A 23,219-nucleotide genomic window follows, 5' to 3' on the forward strand; every position below is an offset into this window, starting at 1 on the left:
AGGCACACCGGGGTAAAGGGCGCCTATGATTTTATTTTCTTCTTCAAAATTTATTTATGATGCCCATGGAAATTTGGCTGATCCTTGACGAGATAGCAGACAGCAGTGCAAAGTTGATTCTGTGCTAATTTGATAAAAAAAAAATATATGTTTAAAAAAAAATGTTGTAGTTTTAAGTAGCAAATGAAAATATCGGATATATATATTTTGAGACAAATGTCTTAATGATTTTCAGTTTTGTTCAAGCTTATTAAATCAACATTTTTTCAAGAACAGATGAATATGTAAAAGTATGATATTTGGTGTAAAAAGCACCCCTGCTGTTGGGGCGAAAGGCACAATAGTTAACATGATAATAACAGCTCAATGACTTTTCCATTTGTTGACATGACATGGTAAAATCTCCTTAAACTGCTTTCAGAATCTTAACTTTTTAAAATAATTTTGTTTCTTTCTTTTTTTTAAATCAACATATTTTAGTAGCAGTAGGCTATAGCATTTGATACATTTTATTGATCAAAATAAACAGAAAATAGTACAAACTTCGCTAAAGTAATTGTTTTGAACAAGTATTAACTTAGATATGATTAAAAACATATTTCAGTTAAAGTGTTTGTGTAAATACACACGTACAAAATACAAAACTAATAAACACTTAGCTTTACCCCGTGTGTGGGTTAAAAGGCGCACATTGTCACCTCATACATTTATACGTTTTTTAAACAAACAAACAAACTTATTTTCACACAAACTGTTGCTCCATCAATGTTCAATACAAACATCAATATTTTTTCTCCAATCATTTACTATGGGAGTAATAAAAAGCCCCGTTGTATGCCTACCCTAATAAAAACGTTAAGATTGACACACATAGCAATTGGAATGGATATTATGAGTAAATAAGTACTATCTAATGAAAATTACATGAAATCTAGTGATAAACCATTATTGGATTAAGGAATAATCATAAACACGGCTTGCCATACACGTTGTGTGCCAGATTCTGGGAAATGAATCCGATATCTAGTTTCTAAACCTGTCGTCAAAGGTTTTGAATAGTCTCGTGCTCATTGGGTCTTCGGGCAGTAATTCCGTCAAATCAGGTTTGAGGGAGGTGTGATCTGCGGATCTCAGTCATTCCTCTCTTGTTCTTCACTCGAAAATCAAGATTTCTGCTCGAACTCCTCCGCCAGATGAGCGTTTCCGGCGGCGAGTGCCAGAACATCGACAGCTGCTGTTATGTGTCTTTTCTTTGTTTGCTCTGAAACTCTGACAACGGTAAGTGTGTTTCCCTAGTGTTGTTTTAGAAGAAAGTAGCTGTTGTTTTTGTGCAGGGTGACAACCGAGCCAAACTGTACAGTGTAGCCTAACACACTGCAGGGGCCAATAAATTCCGCGTGTTTCTGCTGTTACGTTAGATTTGTTGCGTCCAGGTTTCACTTAAGCATTTCATTAACCGCAACTAGTTTTATTTCCCGTTTTCTTAATGCTACCCCTAAAACTGATGAGTTATGTAATAAATGGAGCAGTTAGGATTGTAATGGGGCAAAACGTCATTCCCCCGTTTACTTTGCTGTTAATTTTTCATGTGTACATTTGTTAAAATCAATACTTGCGTGTTGCGTGTCCGAATGAAGACTAGTTATTATCATTTCCCCTATTCCCTTGTTAAAGATTAACTTTTCCACTTGTCTTGGACTTGTACGGACAAATAACGTTGCTGTCCTGATGCTTCCTGTGTTTTAGGGTTGTTAAACAATAAAAGACACGCCTTGTAAGCAGCAACATTGGGACACTTCTGATATGTAAAAGCATCATTCCCAAATGGTGGCTAATCGCATCATTAGGACTACAGCATCAAAGAGAACTGGCCAAACTGGGAACAACCTAACAGCTCAAGGGATTTACATGAATGAATGTCTCTAATAATGTTATTCAATTCGACCGGCTGCGAGGCTTATGACAATCCAGTGCACTACTTCTACAATAAGACTGGCAAGAGCATCAGTGCTGAGTGGCGCGCGCATGACTATGTGGTGGTCAGTCTCGGGCTCCCGATCTGCATCTTTATTATTCTGGCAAATATGTTGGTCATAGTGGCCGTAATCATCAACCGACAGTTCCACTTTCCCATTTATTACTTACTCGGGAACATGGCTGCCGCTGACTTCTTCGCCGGCATCTCGTACTTCTACCTTGTGTTCCACACGGGGCCGTGGACCATCAATCTGTCCATCAAACAGTGGTTCGTCCGCGGGGCTTTGATCAACATGAGCCTGACTGCCTCTGTGGTCAACCTGCTGGCAGTGGCAGTGGAGCGCCACCAGACCATCTTCACCATGCAGCTGCACAGCACCATGACCAAGAGGCGTGTGGTGATGCTGATCGTTTTTATCTGGTTGGTGGCCGTGATTATGGGTCTGGTGCCCGCCATGGGCTGGAACTGTGTTTGTGACCTGACAACCTGCTCCACGGTAGCGCCACTATATTCCCGCAGCTTCTTAGTGTTCTGGGCGGTCCTTAACCTCCTGGCCTTCTTCATCATGGTGGCCGTCTACACGCACATCTTCATCTACGTTCGCCGTCGGAATCAACTGATGTCCCCTCACACGGATCAGCCCATGCACAACCAGACCGTTATCAGCCTCATGAAGACCATGTCCATGATTCTGGGTAAGGCCTTGAATCTTACGTTTGGGAGATTACTCCGTCTGAGTGAAACTCTTCTGAAACATTTTTTGTATCTCTAACTGTATTGAGTACTGTTAACTTGTTTTAGGACAAACAAGTATATCAACCCCAAAACAAGTTGAGCAAACCGGTTTGGCACAGATTTTGCTTGTCGAACACTCGCTTGTTTTTGTACCTCGAACAGGAATCAGTTAAAGTTACCCTAAGGCCAGTTGAGACTTCTGGTTGTGCATTTAACTGAGCACATGGTGTTATTGTGAGGAAGTGTCCATAAAATCAAATACAATTTATACATATATTATAGTAGTGAATTATTCTGAAGAATAATTAAATGTGTATAAAATATTCTAAAGAGTATTTTGAAATGGGAGTCAATATGACACTTTGAAGTTATATAAAAAAAACTTATTAAAAAATGATGCACAAAGAAATGATGCACTTATTAAAAAATGATGCACAAAGAAATGATGCACTTATTAAAAAATGATGCGCAAAGATGCAGGAAAAAGGTCTATAATAAATATCTTAAAATATGAAACAATTGAAGGTTGACTGAAAGATTAGTTCAGGTTGTAAAACATCATGTGGTGATATTAATTAATGATATTTGTAAAGAAAACACTTTAATCACTTAATAAATATAAACATTTTGTTCAATATGTTTCTTAAGAAGAGTATGTTATGAGCACACATTCAAAGTGTAAAGGAAAATGTTACTACTCTTGTTACAACTAAGTTAATTTTGTTAACATTATTTAATGCATTAGTAATTATAAACTAACAACGAACTTTTATAGCATTTATTGATCTTGGTTAATGTTCATATCTGTAACATTTTGCTGCATAAATCATGTGTGTGTGTGTGTATGTTTTTGGAAGAAGTCTCTTATGCTGCTCACAAATGCTGTAGTTATTTGATTTAAAATGCAATAAAACAGCAATATTATCTAATATTATAAAAATTTGAAACCACAGTTCTATAATTGAATTTATTTTTAAGTGTAATTTATTTATTTCTGTGATTGCAAAGCTGATTTTTTGAAAAACAAACAAAAAAACAACTTTTGTAACATTTTTAGTTTTTTTTTCTTTTCCCTATCGCTTTGGATCATCTTTAATACATCTTTGTGGAATAAATTATTCATCTGATCTTACTGACCCTAAACTTTATATTTAAAAATGAAATGCTGGCAAAAATATTGGTCATTGTTAGTTTGTGACACTTACTGCAAAATGTTACTGTTAATTTTTCCATTACGTTTGAGTCATTCAATTGAAACTGTATTGAAAATGATGTAAACATCAGGCACGGGTTGGTCCGTGTGTGTGAAAATTACACCTTCTATGTCGTGAAATGTCATTGCCCTCGAAAAATATACACGTTAATTGTTCTCAGTATGATACAGCATTTACTGTATAAAGCGTTTCGCAAGAATACATTTGCACGCTGCAGTGGTTTTCACCAAACTGTACCACTGCGCACATCAACACTTTTTTTCCCTTCTCTACAGGAGCCTTTGTGATCTGTTGGACGCCGGGTCTAGTGATTCTCTTACTGGATGGTCTCAGTTGCAGTGCATGTGAGGTTCTTAAATATGAGAAGTACTGCCTGGTTCTGGCTGAGTGTAACTCTCTAGTGAACCCTATCATCTACTCGTTTCGGGACAAGGACATGAGGCACACTTACAAACGCATTCTCTCCTTCCCTTGGAGAAGAATGTGCCAGCGTGAGGGGCCTTCTGGCATCCGCTTTGAGTCTGTGAAAACAGGGGCTCCCCCTGAGAAAAACAACTGTAACTCCACCAGTTTAGAGCCCATTTCTGAACAAAGCCTATTGAAATGATAGAAAAAGAATTTCTCTTTGTAAATAAATGACTTTGTATTTGCTTAGTGAAATGATCACAGTGTGTACAAAGAGTAAATAATACTTCATTTTTGATAAGATTGTTTTGGTGCGTGTTTTTGTCTCTCTTCGACAATAGATGTATTAGTGGTCTTGAGTCAGTGAGCTGCTCTGCTGCCCACAGGAAGTTTATCTTTTCACAAAGCACAAGCATTAATATTCATAAAAAGGCTCTTTTTTGGACCGTTTTGTTGGGAATGAGATCTGACGGATCAGAAAAAATACCAGGGCCCGTATGTATAAAACTTCTAAGAAATGCTCTTAAGAATAGTCTTAAGCTTTGACTTAAGTGTCAAAAAATACTTCGTAAAAAGTAGGACTTCTCTAAGAGTAGGAGACTTTTATAAAGCAGCTAAAAGTAACTTTCAGTAAAGTATAAGACTGATTCTTAAGTGCTGACTGAAGTGGCACTTAAGTGCTGCAAACTAAGGACTACAATGTTGTTAACCCAAAATGGCCGCCCTTAATCACAAATTAAGCCAATAGTGAAACAGCAAGGGTGAGGTCATAGCAGCATGACACCAATCATTTAATGTAGTTATAATACAATGATTTAATTAAGACACTGAAACTTTAATATTTAAATGTATTTTTTAAAAATTGCTTTGCATTGTGCCAAATTATCACAAATTAGTATTGAAGGAAAATTGACAGATTCACCCTTTATTCAAATAGTATTAAAAATGTGTTAAATATTTTGTAAGCGTAATTGTGTAGTTGTGCCTGGAGTCAATTGTTTATTTGTGATAACACAATGAAACATTCCAAATTGTACAGACATAATTTTTAGCAAGGCTGTCATACAAAGAAATTATGAACACGTGAAAAAACAACAAAGGACAATTAAATATGTTGTAGACAATGTATGATTTTTTTTCTCCTGTGAGCTTTTTAGTTTTTCTAAAACCTGTAGCTGTAGTTTGCCCTTTTTTGTCACTTAATATTAAACAATATTATCGATCTCCTGCATTGACCATTATATGAGAACTGAACTGAGCTGGACGATGACATCACTGTTTTCACCAGAGTGGCTGTATAGATAAATGAACTAAATAGATAACTATTGATTTTTACAATGGAAATTAAAGCTTTAACGTAAGTTTCTGCCAGGAAGACTAAATTATCACGTCACTTAAGTCCGCTCGGTAACGTTACAAAGTGGACCTAACAGTAGGCCTACTGATCCACTTGTCCGTGCGAAACTTCTGTCGCGCCGCACTCCACTTTGGGGACGTTCGAAAAGTCGCTTGTTTGCCTTTTTATCTATCCAATCGTGTTCTAATACTTGTAGTAGGTATAAAAGATCGGTAGGCCTACTTACACACGTCTGAGTTTGAAGATGCTGGCGCCTACATTGCCCTGCATCCTACCCATCACCACCAGGATGGTCCCTTCCCATACTGTCCCTCCCGGGGGTCCTTATTCTGTCCATACCTCATACCTCCCGGGGGTCGGCTGCGCCCCTGCCTTCATCCTCAGCCAGGAAATGCAGTTTCCGTACCCTCGGATCGCGAGTTACGGACGCAACTTTATAACACAATACGTGCTTGCTGGGCTGTTAATAAATGTATATAGTTTGTCTACAGAAATAAAAGTGACTTGAAATAATTGTCTCGGATAAATACATTCTCTAAGTTTAGTGTTTTGTTCTTCCCTCATATTTTAAAATATTGAAAAAATATAAATATAAAAATATTTTCCTCATAATTTGATGGTTTAAGCAAACTTGTAGGGTCATTTAAAAAAAAAAAAACTCTGCACATCACTTTTGGTCACCACTGTATATTTGGTGTGGTCAGTGTCACCATTGTGCAATTCAAGAGCCTGCTAACTGTGGACTGGAGGGCCCCGAGTCATCACAGGTGCACTGCTGCATTCCAGTTGCCAAAAAATATAATTATTACTTTAATTTCATTGCTATAAAATTTCTTAAAGGTAAGTTAAAAAAAGAATACCTTGATTAAACTTTTTTAGCATTTGATCAACTCATTTAACTACAATACATCATATTTTCGTTGAAAAGCGCAATGCTGCGTCCTCTCTGCTGCCCTCTAGTTACTCCTAACTAGGTTAGGAGACCTCTACAGCTCTCTTAAATAATTTAAATAATTTAAGTCCTAACACTTAGGGACCTTCATGAATCACACTTATTCTTAAGTTTTGGAATAAGAGTAAAATTATGTAATTCTTAGAATGTTGACAGTCTTGAGACTAAAATTTTACTCTGAGAAGCTTTATATACATACGGGCCCAGGTCTAAAACCGACAGCGTGGTTAGGTGCAGTTGTTTCTTACAAATCATACTTTTTTAGATTCTCATTTTAAAGTGCCCTTATGCTCATTAACACGTTTGTAAGTCTGTTAGAATACATTTACATGATAAAGTAAAACAAAAAAAAGTTGAAGTAAAAAAAAAAACGTTTTTCTCATACTCTACATTGCTGCAGAACCTCTGTTCTTCCTCTTTGCCTGAAACGCTGGCTGCGTTCCAAACCGCATACTCAATGAGTAGGTACTTAATTTCAATGAGTACTTACTTAACAAGCGCTAAAAGAGTAGGTACTTTATAGCCAAATCTCGTTGAGTATGAATGCGATCCGGACATCATCCGCCATGTTGACGTTATCATGTGACCTACGACACGTTATCACAAGCGCAACAACTTAAAAGATGAACGACACGTTTAATTCATCTGTCTGTAAATATCTTGATATTGATGAAACTTGCTCATTTTGTGGTATTGCTGAAGAAACAGCTGCCAATTTATTTTGTGAATACATTTAGGGTTGATTTAAGTTGTTATATTTTAAAACCTTCTAATGTGACCCACAGTTCCTTATAACGATTTTTTAAGAAACCCCAAAATCGTTATCTCTTGAATATGTTGTTAATTTCTTTATTTTATACCCAAAAAGTTTCTCCTTCAAGTTTTCCTCTTTTCTTGATGAATTCACCTCTCGTTTCATCCCTCAGACAATAACAACAGAACTATTTTTTAATGTATTATGAAGAACTATTTATATTTAAAGATATTTAGCCTTGTTATTGTTCTTTTTTCCTGTGTATAAATATATTATGATGTACACAAACCAATGATCTTTATGTTTTCTGCTTTGTCATTATGATTGTTAATTGTTAGATACAACTAGTATCTTTCCATGATCTTTATGTAATAAGTTTATAAGTTTAAATTATATGAGCGACAGGTGCACTAACACTTCATAACATCAGTAACTCGACAGCAGAACCTAGAACAGTTTTCCTCTGCGTTTACTGTCTGCAGTGCACAAGGAGACGGGCCGCTGCTCGAAGATCTCCTTTGGAGAAACTGTTGACTTTATACTCAAAAAATGCAAGTATCGCTCATAAAAAAATAATATTACCTCAGAATGAATTGCATTGTTAGCCCACCCCAAAACTTAAACAAAATAATATTAAATGCTGACCAATACTTAATTATATTACTTTTTTTATATACTAAAAATGATATAATTTAATAAAACAAGCAAAATGTGAACATCTCAATTGTCAGTCAAGCAATGAATTAATGCATACATTAAATAATTATATTTTATATACTGACAACAATAAGAAACATGAATAAGTGAGTAAAAGAACAAATAAAAGTAACCATCACACAATAAACAAATGCATGCACATGAAACAAATCTTTATTCAAACTACAAGCATGTATTTGGGCGCTGAAGCCCACATCCTACTGCCATCTCAACACAGCGGTTCCCATTCTGCGGCTTTATTCTGATGAATTCACCAGAGGTGACCGTGCCTTCGTGCCGGAGCTTGTTGCTGCGCTGCGCTTCACAATCTGATGCGATAAGGGCAGATGGAGAGATCTTATGACAGTCTCATCCATGGCACCGTTTCCAGGATTCAGCTCTGGGCTCCTCATCCTCAGTGCTCACACCAGTCTGAATAAAAACATGTTTAGTTACTTTATAGATTTGTTTATTTACCTTATTTACAGCACATTAGTCTAATGTCAACAGTGTTGACAACAGTGAATTCACGTTATCCTATCCTATGATAATGCCACACATACATCACTCAGATGTCTTTTTCATGTTGTGATGTGCTCATCTGCAATATGTCAATACTTACAATATTTTCCTTTCAGATGTAAATAGACATTTTAAATAAGCGTGTTTAAGATGTATATGGTTATGTAAATCCACTTTAGAGACGTTACGTGTGCTTAGAGCTCCCCTGTTAGCTAGCTATACAAAACATGTTTTTACAGCAAAATCACAACTATACTATACTGTCTAACTACTTTACACCTTCAACAGTTAAAACGTCTACTCTATTGTAGTTTAACACATAAGGAACCGTGTTTACTCACATTTGAAAACCCCCGGCGTCGCTGATCTCCGTGATGTTTGATAATGACGTATGCTCTCGCGTGGCCTCCTGGGATAGAAGAGTATCCATCGGTTGAGCACTCAAAAATCGGGCCGGAAGCAGTAAGCCATCCGGGAACTTCTCCCCTACTCTTTTATGAATACTGATGTTTCGAACGTACTGCTTCCTTCACGTACTGTTTTCGCCTACTATATAGTAGGAAAGTAGGCACATTCGAACGCACTTAAGTCCAAATCTCGCGATAATTGGTACGTCACCCAGGTAATTCTCGCCTACTCTTTTGGATTAATACATACTTTTTCGCTTGCCTACTCTTTTCCCATACTAAATAGTAGGGAAGTATGCGGTTTGGAACGCAGCAGCTGTTTTAGATCCCGTCTCTTTAAATCCGCCTTTCCAAAAAGCCTAGTCTGCTCTGATTGGTTGGCTGGCCCAGTCTGTTGTGATTGGTCAACCACTTAGAGCATGTGATGGGCTTCATGAGCAGCTATATCGATGGTCAACAGTATCCACGGCCGTTTCTCAATATGCGTTCTTGTCTGTAGAGCTTAGATTCTCTGCCCGAGCCCAAGCCCGACCAGACCCGATCCGCGGGCCGGGCCGGGCCGATATTTCCCGCCACTATGCTCGGGTCGGGCCCTTGATCAAGCACGTCACGTGTCACGCGCAGCGTCTCCTCCACTCGCACGCTGTGATGTATTGTGTAGCTTAAGTGCAACATGGAGCTTGAAGAAGTAAAGAAAAAAATTAAAACAGGAGAATTAACTTTGAGCAAGTATGAAGGAAAGTCGGAGGTATGGAAATATTTTAAACTCGTGGGCAGTGACAACATATGTGTTGGCTTTGTTGAGTCCAAGTGCGGCGCTGCTAGAGAGTCTGTATGTGTTGTAGCCATTAAATAAGCGCATTTAGTTTCATATTTATTAAAATATTATAATGTTATTTTTTTCCATCTATGTTGATTATGAAAGTGAACAGAGTAGATAGGAGGATGCGCAATATCAGGAGACATGGAGTGGTTCAGGCATGATTTTGACCACTTCATTATGTTTTGTTTTGTAGAAAGCCTTTCTTTAAAGTGAATTTCGTTTTGTATAAATTGTATCTTAATTTTAATACATTTTTCATCAACCAATTGCCTGAAGAAGAAGAGGCATTAATAAGAAGCAAATATGGCAGGCAATATTCATGACATGGAGGCGCCTGCGAGCCGTGTTCACCATAGCACGTGAACTGGAGCATCTCATCATAAAATTAAATCAATTCTCGGCACGCTTGTCACCGAATTTACTAATTGTTCAATTTAATAAAATTAAAACTATCATTGTGATAATTAACATAATTGAATATTAAATATTAAGTGGCCAATTTTTGCACATTTATTAATAGTATATATATATATATATATATATATATATATATATATATATATAAAATTGCACAGCTCCACAGTGTCAATGGTCTAGCACCCATTCAGCACCTGCGTTAAAAAATGATCTGTCGTCGCCCCTGATTATAACGGCCCACATATTAAAAATGGTCGGGTTTATAATTACATAATTACGGGGCTCATAATTACAGTTAATGTGTCGGGCCGGGCTGGGCTCGGACACAACGTGCACGGGCTCGGGTCGGGCTTGATTTTTTGGGCCCGATCTAAGCTCTACTTGTCTGTTCTTGTGGACTTGTGAAACGTCATCCGTCGCTGCCCAAGTACTGTCTCAATACACAAGTTTGCATTTTGGCAAGAACGGTTAAAAATCCCGGAAGTGTTCTTGACACGCCCATTTTACCGAGGATGCATCGGTTGGTAACTTGTGTGAACTTGACGAAGAAAGGCTTTCTACAAAACCAAACTTGATAAGTGGTCAAAATCATGTCTGAGCCATTCCAAATGTTTTCCGATATATTGGGCATCTTATGATCATATCTGACTCATCTCATGCGGTTCCCTTTTCATATAATCAACATAGATGAAATAATAAAAAAACATTATATTGTGAAACTTAAATATATTAAACGTATGTTTTTTTTTTTTTTACTTATATTTAAGCGTCACACTGCTCCGCTTTGCTCATGTGCTCTGGTGTGTAGCCTATGGCCTTATAAATGCATGTGTGAGTGATGTGATGGAGGGTGCGATTCTCGAATATTAATTGCATAATACCCAGCGATCTTCGAATATTATTTTTGCTTCAAAGGCCCATCCCTACTGGTAACGTATTACACCTTTTTCGTTGGATGCTTCAGTTTTAGCGCAGCTAACCGAAAAAGTCTACTCTCTGGCATTGAATGTAGCTGATACAGAACCGGACATAGGCATTCTCTCCTTTTTATCTTATGCTCAAAGCACCCAGTTTCTAAAAAGTTTTTTTTTATCTTCTATGAATTGTTAAAACAACCAACAACAGCATATGTAGAGCCTGAACTCATTCTCTCACTGCTAATACAGTACGAACCGGAAGTAGGCAACCGGAGTCGTCGTCACGGCGGCGCCCATTGTTTAGAGCAGAATAAGGTGGATTGGAAGTCCATACAATGCTTTTTGCCTACATTTGAATTTACTTGGTTAAAAAAGTTTTTTTTACCTGGTTTTACATATAGTATAAATGTGTGTAGTAGGCTATGAATGAAATTCCGATGTTTACCATCCACTGTGTTGTTACTGTCACGTAATCAACCAACATCAGTTGTGTCGCTTCACCTCCATTCATAAAATCCTCTCCTGTGGCATCATGGGATAGTAAAGTGTACATCTAATGCACACTTCAGAATCTCACCCAAAGTAGTAGGTCATCCAGGTACTTTTCACCTACTGTTTTTCGAATACAATGTATTCAGACATACTACTCTTTTGGCACACTGTATTTCGCATACTACAAAGTAGGAAAGTATTTGATTTCAGATGCAGTGCTACTGTTTTTTGAAAAAAAAAAAAAAAAAAAAGCTGCATCCCAATTCGGAGGCTCCATCCTTTGAAGGCTGTCCCAATTCATGCGGCATTCGTTTTTTGAGCATTGAAGGAAACAACAGATGGATCCTTCGCAGCCTTGCCTACCCCAGAATTCATTACGCACCAGTGACGACAGGATGTTTTTTTTTTTCGGAAAAATCACCGAATTACACTTTTAAAAATAAGTATTTGGTTTCAGCTTACTCAATATGATACAAATGTAACCCACTGTAACCCACCCCACCTTAAAGGCGGTTCAAATGTTGACATATCTTACTAAGATGTAAATATATTTTATACCATTTATAATATACAGTAATGGACCATGGTGAACATATTTAGACAGTTTATGAACCCCGTATTGTTTTCAGTTTATATCAAAAATGTCCAATACAAACGTTACTGCCGCTCGTCAACGGCAGCCCTCACAGTTGCTAGGCGACAAGAACAGTCCTCTGTAGGCTAACAACATCGGTCTGACCTTTGAAGGATCAGACATGTGGTGTGTTCAAGTCATGTTGAAAAGATCATATTTACGAATTGAGCGCACATGAATGCCACCGCAAAGTTGTAAATATGAGTGGGAAGCTCAGAATTTTCTTTAAGCCCTATGTTTATGAGTTGGGCCGTGTCAGAAACGTGGCGGACCACAATATTTATAGATATTTAGCAGTCACATTGTCAGGCTTTTTTATTTACAATAAAGTAATTCCCAGCACAAATTAATAATAATAGCATTGTAATATAACAATGAAAAAGTTTACAGTGGCTTCATAAATTAAAAAAGCAAAACACACCTGAAGCACATTTGTTGTTCTTCATTTTCAAGGAGTACAGTTTAAAAACCTTGCTGTAGTATTAAGAGAAGGTGCATGGCCATAATTGCTGTGATGAAAGCGACTTCAACGCACCTGCCGTCATAAACACGACTTCCCAACTCGTAAAAAACAAACTTCCCAGGACGACTTGAACGCACCAATACTACTCTTTTGGTGTACTGTTTCAGCATACTATATCGTAGGGAAATGCAGCGAGCGTCTCGTCGACATGGCAAAATCACTTACCCAACTTTTCTTTGTGGATGAGCCAAAGCAGCAAGTTGACAAGTATTATGCAAATGTGTAGAAACCAAGCAACCTTTCGACAACAATCTTAGCAAGCAACCACATTTAAATGCTCTGGCATCGTGGAAGTGACTTTTGCACAGAACGTTTTTCAAGATGAAACGTAAAATGTAATTGATGGTAAACCGCGGTTCTAATGATCATGAATTACTGACTTGCTGATGCTTTGATATAGAAGACCCCAAATAAAATGACCTTGATTTCATGCTGTTTTGTTTAGCAGTGTTTCTAATTTTACTTTATGCAGAATGTGGGCTTTGTTTCATTTCACCATTTACAGAGCACATAATCAATTTGAGATGAGGAGAAAAGGTCTGATTTATTGTGATCCTCATATTATTGTCCTCGTGTCGTATAAATATTCAGACATGGCGGCGAGAAAACCGTCTGGCACGCTGGAAAATGGCAGACTCATTCATAACCTCCATAACGAGATCATTTTACCGATCGTAACATGCAAATAGACCCTTAATGAACAGCAACAAGGAAAAACTACAGGCTCAAAAGCACACTAGATTATTTTATTAGTTTTTGTTTTTCTAATAAGGAACACTACAATTTTCTCATATTTCTTTTTTTCTCTCTCACTAGAACAGTTCTAAAGTTGAGGTATAAAAGGAGTTTATACAGACTACCAAGTCTGAAAATGGTGGGGTTTATATACAAGTGAAATGGAGAGAGGAGAGGTAGAGAGGAGGGAGAGAATGGTAAATACAGAAGGAAGAGTGTACTACAATTCTAGTAAAATAATGATTAAAAAATAGAGGAAAAAAAAAAAACCACTGATGGCATTTGATTGGGTACTGTGGAATCCACCTCAGATCATAATCCCAAATTGGCAATCCAAACATTTTATCGGTTCAGTGAACTGATACTGAACTAAAACAGGTTATTGGTGCGCTTTTGGGAGAAAAAGACATTTAGGAACGTCAACAGCCAGATCTACCAGATATGTAGTGTTCAAAATCATCATTCTGTTACATAGCTTATACATGTACTCCAATAAAACATCTTATTCTGTCAATTTCGTAGTTGTCTGTTAGTAGAGTGAGGGAATTTTCATAGCACCCCAAACAAATGCAACCAGCTCTGACAAAACCACACACACACAAAAAAAAAAAACTCTACTCCCGATCCAAATAAAATGTAACTGGAACGCTAAAATGAATATTACAAAGACTAACAAATATTACTCTTGCTCATGAGCGAATCCAAAACCCCCAGCGATAAAAAAAAAAAAAAAAAAATTAAAAGCATACAAAAGGAGAAAAATACACTGAAACATTCCACAATCTGTACAGTGACATCCATAGATGACTGATAGAAAAGAAAACAAAGAAATTTGGTGTAGTAATAGCATTAGTTGGAGATATCCATGTGAAATGTTTATAACTAACAGTAATCTATAGAGGACACAATGATCTGAATAATAGCTTGAAAAGCTCCTCAGAGTTTGTTTTTCCATGAGTACATATAAACAAAACCCCAATTTACATTTCAATGTTATTAAGTCCTTTGTGTAATATATAGAATTTCCATTCATTTATCAAACCGCCCTGGTGCTTCCGTGACTAAAGGTAAACTTGGGGGGGAAGAGCGAGAGAGAAAAAAACAACAAATCCCGGGGATACAAAAACAACTTGTCTGTCTTGTCTGGAAAAAGTAAATAGAAATTCATTTGATGTTCCTCTACTAGCTTTAGTCCATCTGTTTCAAATCACAACACATCCAGTGCTTATTTTTGGTTAAATTTGAAAGGAGAAAAGCCCTTGTTGCTTGGCTATGTTAACTGATTACAAAAAAATAAAACGAAAAAAATAAAATAAAAAATAAAAACAGAGTTCCTTTGTTTAGTGAAATTGTAGGCAACAACAATAAAAAAGAAAAAGAAAAAAGACAGCATGCTTTACCAAGGAACAGGTGCTTTCAATTGCACGTACAATACAATCAGTTCAAAAGCACGAGTGAGTGACGAGACAACCCAACCCTTATAAAACAGACACCCGTACACACAACACAGTAACATGAGCGGCCATAGCGCACACGGCTAATCAAAAGAGCTCCTTGATATCTGTAACAAGCACGTTTCCACTGTAACGCTTCTCCTAGTCGGAATTATTGGTTGGCAACTGCTATGGCCTCCTCAGAAAGGTTTGAGTATCGTGGTCAGTGTGTCACGGATGCCTGTTATGAAATCGTGCGATCGATAAAATACCACGGAAGTCCGAGTGAAACCAAATGCCAGCTGTAAGTGCTGGATTGGGCAGTTTGACGTGTCGTTTTTGTTTCTGGAGTTGTTCATTTGTTTATTTGGTCTGTTACTTACCCCCTCCTTTTATAGTATCTTTTGTTTTTTAAAAAACAAAAACAAACGTTAGGCTAAATGGAATCACTAAAACATCTCAACACCCTACATGCATGGAAGACAGTGGAATATCTTTTTTTCTTTCCCTTTAAAAATATTTCTAAACACCCACCCATGTCCCAATCCAAACAAAATACTCCAGCTATCCGTCCAACCCCTTTCCCAAGACAAGGTTGAGTTCCTGTCGAGTCTTTTATTTGGTGGCTGGTGAATCTTTGCGGGGGCGAAAAAGCGGCAGGAAAAAATAAAAACACTGGCTAAACTATTAAAAACAAGGTCAATGTCAACATCTCTTTTACATCTGTTGAGAAAGTGGACAAGTAGTGAGGAAACATGAAGTCGCTGACCGCACATCAATCGCCTTTCATCTCCTCCGCTGAAGGTCTTTCACACCGAACTCTTCTGCGATCAGCTAGTTAAAGTGTTCAAATATCCGGCGTACCTTTACACAGATGGATTCCTCTCCATCCAACCACCAGCTCAAAGTGTGATTTGATAGGATTTGTGCTTAACACAACGTTGAACAATGCAGGACAGATTGTTTTGTGAGAAACGCTTCGCAAAGTCGGTTTTGCTTGCTGAAGCAGCGATGAAACCGATCGGAAACCATATTTAAAAAGCAGACTAAATGGCGTTCTCATGGGTCAGTTGTCTGAGGTTGTTCTTCAACGAGCGGAAGGTGCGACAACCGTTGACAGCACTTTGGTACAAGCAAGGAGGGAGTTGTTGCGTAATCCCCATCATGACAGGTTGTAACAGGAAAGGTAACGTGGAGTTGGGCGGAGACTGTCCAAGACTTTGTGTTTTCCACACAAAAACTGCTGAAGAGGATGTGTGGTTTATTCAGACCCATCCTCAGCAAACGTGATGTTCTGCGTCTTTTGCACGAGAGGAGTGTGTGTGTGTGTGTGTTTCAGTCAGTCTGGTTCAGCGTAAGAACCCTGGCACACCATGAAGGAAGAGGAACGAGGACTATGGAAGACCTTTGACATCTGCTAGAGTGAAGGACGAAAGTTGTGAGCAGGAGAGCACAGGCGAGACAGGACGATGAGATGCTGTGTGTGTCTGTGTGTGTGTGTGTGTGTGTGTGGCGTAGCGTGAGCTGTATTAGCTGGAGGTGTCGGAGTGGATGCTGCCAGGAGGTCCTGGTGGAGAGGTGATGGAGGAAGGGTTGGTGTTGTCTTGCCAGCTGTTGTTAGCCTGTGGACAGAGTCACAACAACAGTATGAGGTAAGGTAACATGCAATGACACTAAAGACATTTGAACATGAATTTTCACAAAAAAAACAAAAGCCTCTGGCTTGAATAGTTGGGGACATTTAATATTCAACAATATTATTGATATGACTGTACTGATGCTGTTGAATGAGAACTGAGATGAGCTGGTCGACGACATCACTGTTTTCAGCAGAACTGCTTCATAGATTGATGATCTTTCCAACGAATCTGAATCAACACTGAACTTACAGCATTTAGATGCAGCTAACAGGCATGCATTAAACACCAGAAGTTTCCTATAGCAGTATCAATGTAGAAACAGGAAGCATACAAGCCACAGTTTGCAGGCAGCAGACATGAGACATTTAAATGATCTGATCTTCGCCTACACAAAGACCCCAAATGGTTTCCTTCATTTCTCGTATAGTTTCTTTAGCTTGAGAGTGTGTATGCCAGTAAGAGCTGCACTCACGTCTAAACGGTGTGGGGTGTAAAGAGGACTTCCTGACAGATCTTCATAGCCTGCCGTCAGGTGTGTAGCACGGTGCAGGATATCCACCTGTAGCACACATACTTCACATGAGTATTAAAGGACAAACAATCACAGCTCTAAAATACAACGGCTAACACCTCTGCTAATATTTTACATTCATTAGATTTGCGACAAATAAAATATTAACAAACAAAGGTGTAATGAGTCTGAATGTGTATCAATGCAGCCTCATATCTATCATCATTCTCTAATATTTCTCACACATCTGATATTCTGCCATGTCCCATCTGTTTAAATTTATTTGAAGGAATAGTTCACTCAAAAAAGAAAAGTGTCAATTTTCATGTTAGTATGTGAATTCAAGCCTCTGTTCATCATATAAAGCATTACGAGTCTATTCAGAAGACTTGGATTAAACTTGGATTATGTTGTCGTCCATGACCTTTTGAAGCATAAAAGTTGTTTTGCGTGGACTTTTAATGGCTTGACAAAAATAAGAGTAATATTGTTTCAAGATGAACGAAATCTTATGGGTTTGAAACATGAAGGTGAGTAAATGATGACAGAATTGTCATTTTTGAGTGAACAATCTCTTTTAGTCTAAACTGCTCTGTGCTGCTCTCATGTAGAGTATCCACTCTTCGCTGCAATTTCATGCCTCTTGATTTTAAAACCAGACCTAGTCAATGTCACATAGTAATGATGGGGGGTGGGAGATAAAGAATTAACAGGAGAATCAGAAATAAGTGTTTAGAACATTACCACATATCATATATGGATGTTACATATATGGATGTTACTAACGCACATTTGAAAGTGGCCAAAATCAGATGTGAAAGTTTTTTGTTTTTTTTGCTTGTTTAAACAAAAGGTCTGATCCTTTCCACAAAAAAAAAAAAACAATTGGGTGAGTGTGTATATATGGTCTGGGGGTCTTTCACACAGAAGCCGTTTTTGCGATATGCAGGGCAGGGCATTTTTTAAAAGTTGAACTTTTAACTTGAGCTTCCCTTTTTCGAATGCCGTGTTATGTACGAGACGCTGCAAAATAACGCAACGGTCTAGCAAAGTGGTCTTCACTATTTTTTTCATGAGAGCCGCACTGATAGGACAAAGTCAGTAGGAGAGCCATTTTTACAGGAAAGTATAAAAAGTTACATCCAGTCATAAATACCATGTCTGTTTATTAATATGTCACCCCTGAACATTCAATATGCAATGCAATAAATACATTTTTTTAAACGATTTACCAGTCAAATTTGTAACTGAGACAAGATGATTTCCCTTAATGACAAAAAAAGCAGGATTTCCAGAATAGATTCATCCCAGAATGACATTAAGTTATTTTTTTCTACATTAGCCCCTCATGTATCTAATCATTCAAGAGCACATGCGGCGTTAAGAGCTGGAAATACCGCCATAACTGGCAACTTGTTAGACAAGATATGTTTACATGCACAACTTTTGTTTCAATCGGTCTGAATTCATTGTGATTGATTAATCTGAATGTATTGTAGTTTACATGAATGCTTAACATCGTGATATGATGCATGATCGGCGTGATGTGCACGTTTATAAGTCAAAAGATTCAAATTGGGAATAGGTTTTTTGACATTCGCACACTGCACAAATACACAAAGTTTCCCGCTGTTGTCACGTAATAACCATTTTCCTACATTGGTTCTTTATTTGTTTTAAACAGCAGACTTAATATCAAATTCTTGCCATAATTTGGAGAATATGATGAACCGTTATGCCGTGCTGTTTGTATTGATCACGCAGTAAAAATGCCCAAAATCAGTCGTCTGTGGATGAGAATCTGAAACAAGGACTGGTGAGCCGTTGTCCTGCTTCACTTCACAGATACTGAGTGAAAGGGGAATTATAGAACGACGTGACACTCGTTTATACGACACTTTATTCATCAGAAGAACAGCGCGTTCAGCGCGACGGACTGTGTCCTTTCAGTTTCGGTTTTCAATCGATCAAGTGAACATGTTCTCTCGATAAACCACCCCTTTCAATCCGATCAAAATTATTTGAAAATAGAGCTGACACAGAGTTTTTAATGGGTTATGTTACAGTCCTACTTCTTTATAAATGTTCTTATGAAATATCTGTAGTGACTGCTTGATCATATCACTGTATTATTGACCGCCATGCGAGCCACAAATGAAAGCTTGGCGAGCCGCGCAATGAGTAACACTGGTCTAGCATGTTTACACAGAAAATCTGCCAACAGCGCAGTGGAACGCAAAAACATGTTTTGTGTGAACGGCCCCTAAATCAACAGTACAATATGTACAGGACACAAAATGGAGGATTTTTTTGTTGTTGATTTTTTTCCTCATCCCACCACACACACAAAAAAAAGAATGACAATTTCTATTTGACCAAATATTTGGTGCTAGAAAGAAATGTAATTAAAAAAAATTAAAATGTACAAGTTCTATTTACAAAAAATAAAAGCAAACAAATAATTGTTTAATTGCTGATTTAAAACTTGGCATTTCTTAGAGAAAAAAAAGCTAAACTTACACCTAATCCATATCCAGCTAGATAACTTTACCTCAGTGATATTTCAATTAGCATTATTTGTAAAAAAAATAAAAATAAAATTTTAATGCGTTACAGAACATCAAATGTTTGACTTTAGGAGGGTCATGCAATACTAGTGTGATGGGGCGAGTGACGGTTCCAAAACATTGACACGAAACACTCTCAGGGTGTTTTTACACTGGCAGTTTAGTTCGGAACATGGTACGGTTCGCATGAAAAACTGGTAATGTGAAAGCGGTCATGCGTACCTGGGAGAGCGCCGAGGTACCGAACCCGAGACTACCTGTAGGAGGTGGTCTGAGTTTGGTCGCACTGGAACTGTGCCGCGATTCACCAAATTAATAAAAAAACAGTATATCCACCTGTGTTGTTTTCTATCATGCACCGTGCATGTTTGTGTCTATGTAAGATGAATGCAAACGCACCAGGCTTCGATAGAATCAAGTTGAGTGTAAAACCAGACCAACGCTGTGGCGGACCGCAGCAAACGCGCCCAGTGTAAAAACACCCTCAGTGGCTCCGGGGCATCAGTACATCCTTTCTGTTGAGCCCTAATGGGGTCTTGATGAAACTCATTAATTTAACAGGAAGTAGATAAAGGACGTGGCTGTGGATGACTGATGAAGAAATGAAACTGAGCGGTGCCACACAGGGAAGATGGTGGAGGATAGAGCTCTACGCTCAGGACTCCACGAGTCCGACTGAGCCGAGGCGCTCTGGGGTGGGAGCTAAGGCGGATGTCATGGGTTGGGGCTGCAGCTTTGAGGAGAGGGGAAGAGAGCACTACACTGGGAGCAGGTAAGGAAGAGGATGGGCATTGAGGGGACGTCCTCAGTGCCTACCTGCTGCACAGCGGGAGTGACGCTGACGCCATCCCCGTTGAGTGATCGCAGCCCGAGGTAGGCATCTCCAGTGTGAGAAAGGGTGTACGACCCGGATGACCCTGCAGGCAATATACGCAGCCGATCAGGCACGCAACTTTGCCCGGGTTGGTTTTGGAAAAGCCTACAGTGGTGTGTGTGTGTGTGTGGCTGAGCAAGACATGAAAATCAGGACAAGCCACATTCCGAAATTCAAGACTGCCATGTTAAACAGTTCAATTGTATACGTTGACTAGAGACGACAGAACAAAACAAGTGAACAATGAGAAGCAACAATCAAGTATATGCTATGTGGACTGGTCCTTTACATGAAGTGGTACAACATCCTACTTCCTCTAGATTATGTAATGCATTGTTGGTAAGCTGGCCGCAGGATGTAAAACAGGAAATGTGGAGGTGAGGCTTAAACAAAAAAAATGTATGTAGTGACGGAGAATTGTTAAAAATGACAATACCAAGTTAAATCACCTACCTTCTCCATTCTGCTTCCTGAGCAAATAGAGGTTCAACTACACTAACCAAGTGTGTGTGCGCGTGTGTGTGTGTGTGTGTGTGGATGTGTCACATGTGAATATGAAAATAAAACGACAAACATGAAGCCAACATAGCATTGATAACTCAGACAAGGCCAAGAGAAGAGGCTATGTTAGTTATCAACGGAAAGACAAATATTTAGGGGGTTACCGCCACAGGACTAGAGGAAAACAATCATGCAGAACCAGAAATGAAAGTGAATGTTCACATGGCCAGAGGCTAAAGTGGGCAGTATGATCAAAACCATCAGGGTATGAGCTACTTTATATAATGTGACGGAAGTGTTAATAGATAATTTAACAACAATGTGGTCATACCTATCTACATTTAGACAATCCAATTCTGATTAAATGCTTCAATCAAGGCATTGCCAGAACTTTTTTCAGCCAAACCCATTCAAGCTAAAATAAGTGTCCTCTGAGATAGTTTGAGACCCAAAAATGACATCCCAGATGCATATGAATTACTTCAGATAATCACAAACAAAGATTTTTAGGAAAATAATCCATCTTCTGAGTCCATATAATGCAAGTTAATGGGTACCGCTTGTTTGATGCTTGAAAAACCACACAGAGCGATTGTGACGGTAATCCAAACGACCACAGTGGATGAATCAATGTCTTCTGAAGCCAAACGAATGGTCCGTGTAAGAAAACTACTAATATTTGTAACTTTTTAAATCATAAATCATTGCCTTCTGTCTACTGTCATACAAGCGTTCGTGAGAGGGACATTATGACACACGATGTAAGTGCGTTGTGAAGTTCACGTGAGAAGTGAAGTGGAAAGAGGACCGTCATTTCTCGTACTAACTTCAGAACACACATCACGCATCATGACGTCTCCCTCGTGAACGCTCTGATGACAGTAGACTGGAAGCAATGATTTAGTTTGAAAAGATGAAAAAGTATTTTTCTTTCACACACCTACCGTTTCAGAAGACATTGATTCATCTACTGTGGTCATATGGATAACCGTCATGATCACTGTGTGGGGTTTCTGAAGCATCAAACGAGCGGCACCCATTCAATGGCCTTATATGGACTCACAGAGATGGATTATTTTAAATTGACAAAATGAGAGTAAATAATGAGGGAATTTTCATTTTTTGGGTGAACTATCCCTTTAAGTTAATATTGCAATAATTGAACAGACATCTTTTTAGTAAGCATTTTATTTTGATTGTAATCAAATGAGTAGCCTTTCTTCTCTGTAACATAATGGATGCAAAACAAAAGACAAGATTACTCATAACAAATGAACGCTTTTGGCATGAATTCTGCCTGAATGAACCTGAATGAGCAGTTTTAATATATTCACACATATACACCACACATCAACTTCCCTCTATACAAATCTATATTAATGTTGCGACGTTGTTTGATGGCTGTAAACTAAACTCTGCTTCAAGTTGTGCCTAACAACACCCCTTCATAAACATTTCAGCCGTCACGTGATGTGTACCGATATACCGTCCCGGTCCAGAGAAAATAGAACCGTGACGGCTTTATCCTGCAGATGTTTACAAAACATTTGTTGCCTGGATACAATCGGGTCGACTTTACAGCAGCGCAACCCAGAAAAACAACATCTAAATCTTATATTCCCAGCAAGTGCATAGTGCAAATACCAACAAACAAGCATTATCTGTACGACTGGAAAACAAAGAAAGATCTTATGATGGGCAGACAAGAACAGACCGGACGACAGGAAAACAACAGAAGTGAGAATGAGAGATTTAGTGTGAGATGAAATGCAGAAGTGAGATTGTGATAAGCTCAGTGTGGTTTTACTGTCTGCTAGAGATGATGGGAGGGCTGCTGTGCACTTTACCTGAGTTGGGTGTTGCTGGAGAGTTTGCCTGGCTGGCCTGTGCCGACACATTGGCAGCGTCCACGGCTGTTTTAACGGCGTACAGGTTTGCTTCCTCCTGGAACTTACCAATGTTCTTCTTGTACCGAATTCTCTTGTTGCCAAACCAATTCGAGACCTGAGGAGAAACCACTCCAATTAGACAACAATTTCATCACAGTGAACGACAACTAATAAAACACTACCAGTCCTAAACAGAAAAGATTTTCATTAATCGCAGTATTTGAATGATTCTGACACAGATTC

The 23,219-nt window shown here is 38.4% G+C and overlaps 2 protein-coding genes across 7 annotated transcripts in view; one reads left to right on the plus strand and one right to left on the minus strand.

Annotated features, from left to right (window-relative positions):
• The first annotated feature begins 993 nt into the window (after positions 1 to 993).
• lpar2a (lysophosphatidic acid receptor 2a) lies at positions 994 to 4,633 on the plus strand. Its single transcript, XM_077213548.1, has 3 exons — positions 994 to 1,278; positions 1,747 to 2,673; positions 4,203 to 4,633. The coding sequence occupies exons 2-3, from the start codon at positions 1,917 to 1,919 to the stop codon at positions 4,532 to 4,534; spliced, it is 1,089 nt and encodes a 362-aa protein (XP_077069663.1). The 5' UTR covers positions 994 to 1,278; positions 1,747 to 1,916; the 3' UTR covers positions 4,535 to 4,633.
• An 8,918-nt stretch (positions 4,634 to 13,551) lies between these two features.
• The window catches only part of pbx4 (pre-B-cell leukemia transcription factor 4), a 41,422-nt gene continuing 31,754 nt past the window's right edge, over positions 13,552 to 23,219 (minus strand). For 2 of the 6 annotated variants that reach the window (XM_077213554.1, XM_077213551.1), the window contains 4 exons: positions 22,935 to 23,091; positions 20,529 to 20,629; positions 17,107 to 17,193; positions 13,552 to 16,616 (listed from right to left, as the gene is read on the minus strand). In XM_077213554.1, coding sequence (XP_077069669.1) covers positions 16,524 to 16,616; positions 17,107 to 17,193; positions 20,529 to 20,629; positions 22,935 to 23,091 — 438 coding nt within the window. In that variant the 3' untranslated portion in view covers positions 13,552 to 16,523. The remainder of the gene's footprint in view (positions 16,617 to 17,106; positions 17,194 to 20,528; positions 20,630 to 22,934; positions 23,092 to 23,219) is intronic. The other 4 variants (XM_077213555.1, XM_077213552.1, XM_077213557.1 and 1 more) reach the window with 2 other exon arrangements.

This window comes from Siphateles boraxobius, unplaced genomic scaffold, assembly GCF_051911475.1.
Source record: "Siphateles boraxobius isolate OS27281-9 unplaced genomic scaffold, OSU_SipBor_1 66, whole genome shotgun sequence".
In the NCBI taxonomy this organism is placed as follows: Eukaryota; Metazoa; Chordata; class Actinopteri; order Cypriniformes; family Leuciscidae; genus Siphateles; species Siphateles boraxobius.

Bases quoted from the DNA above. Each gene is read 5' to 3' on its own strand.
- lpar2a (XM_077213548.1), top strand. From the start codon at position 1,917: ATGTCTCTAATAATGTTATTCAATTCGACCGGCTGCGAGGCTTATGAC. The intron at 2,674-4,202 runs GTAAGGCCTTGA...CCTTCTCTACAG, and splicing joins GACCATGTCCATGATTCTGG to GAGCCTTTGTGATCTGTTGG.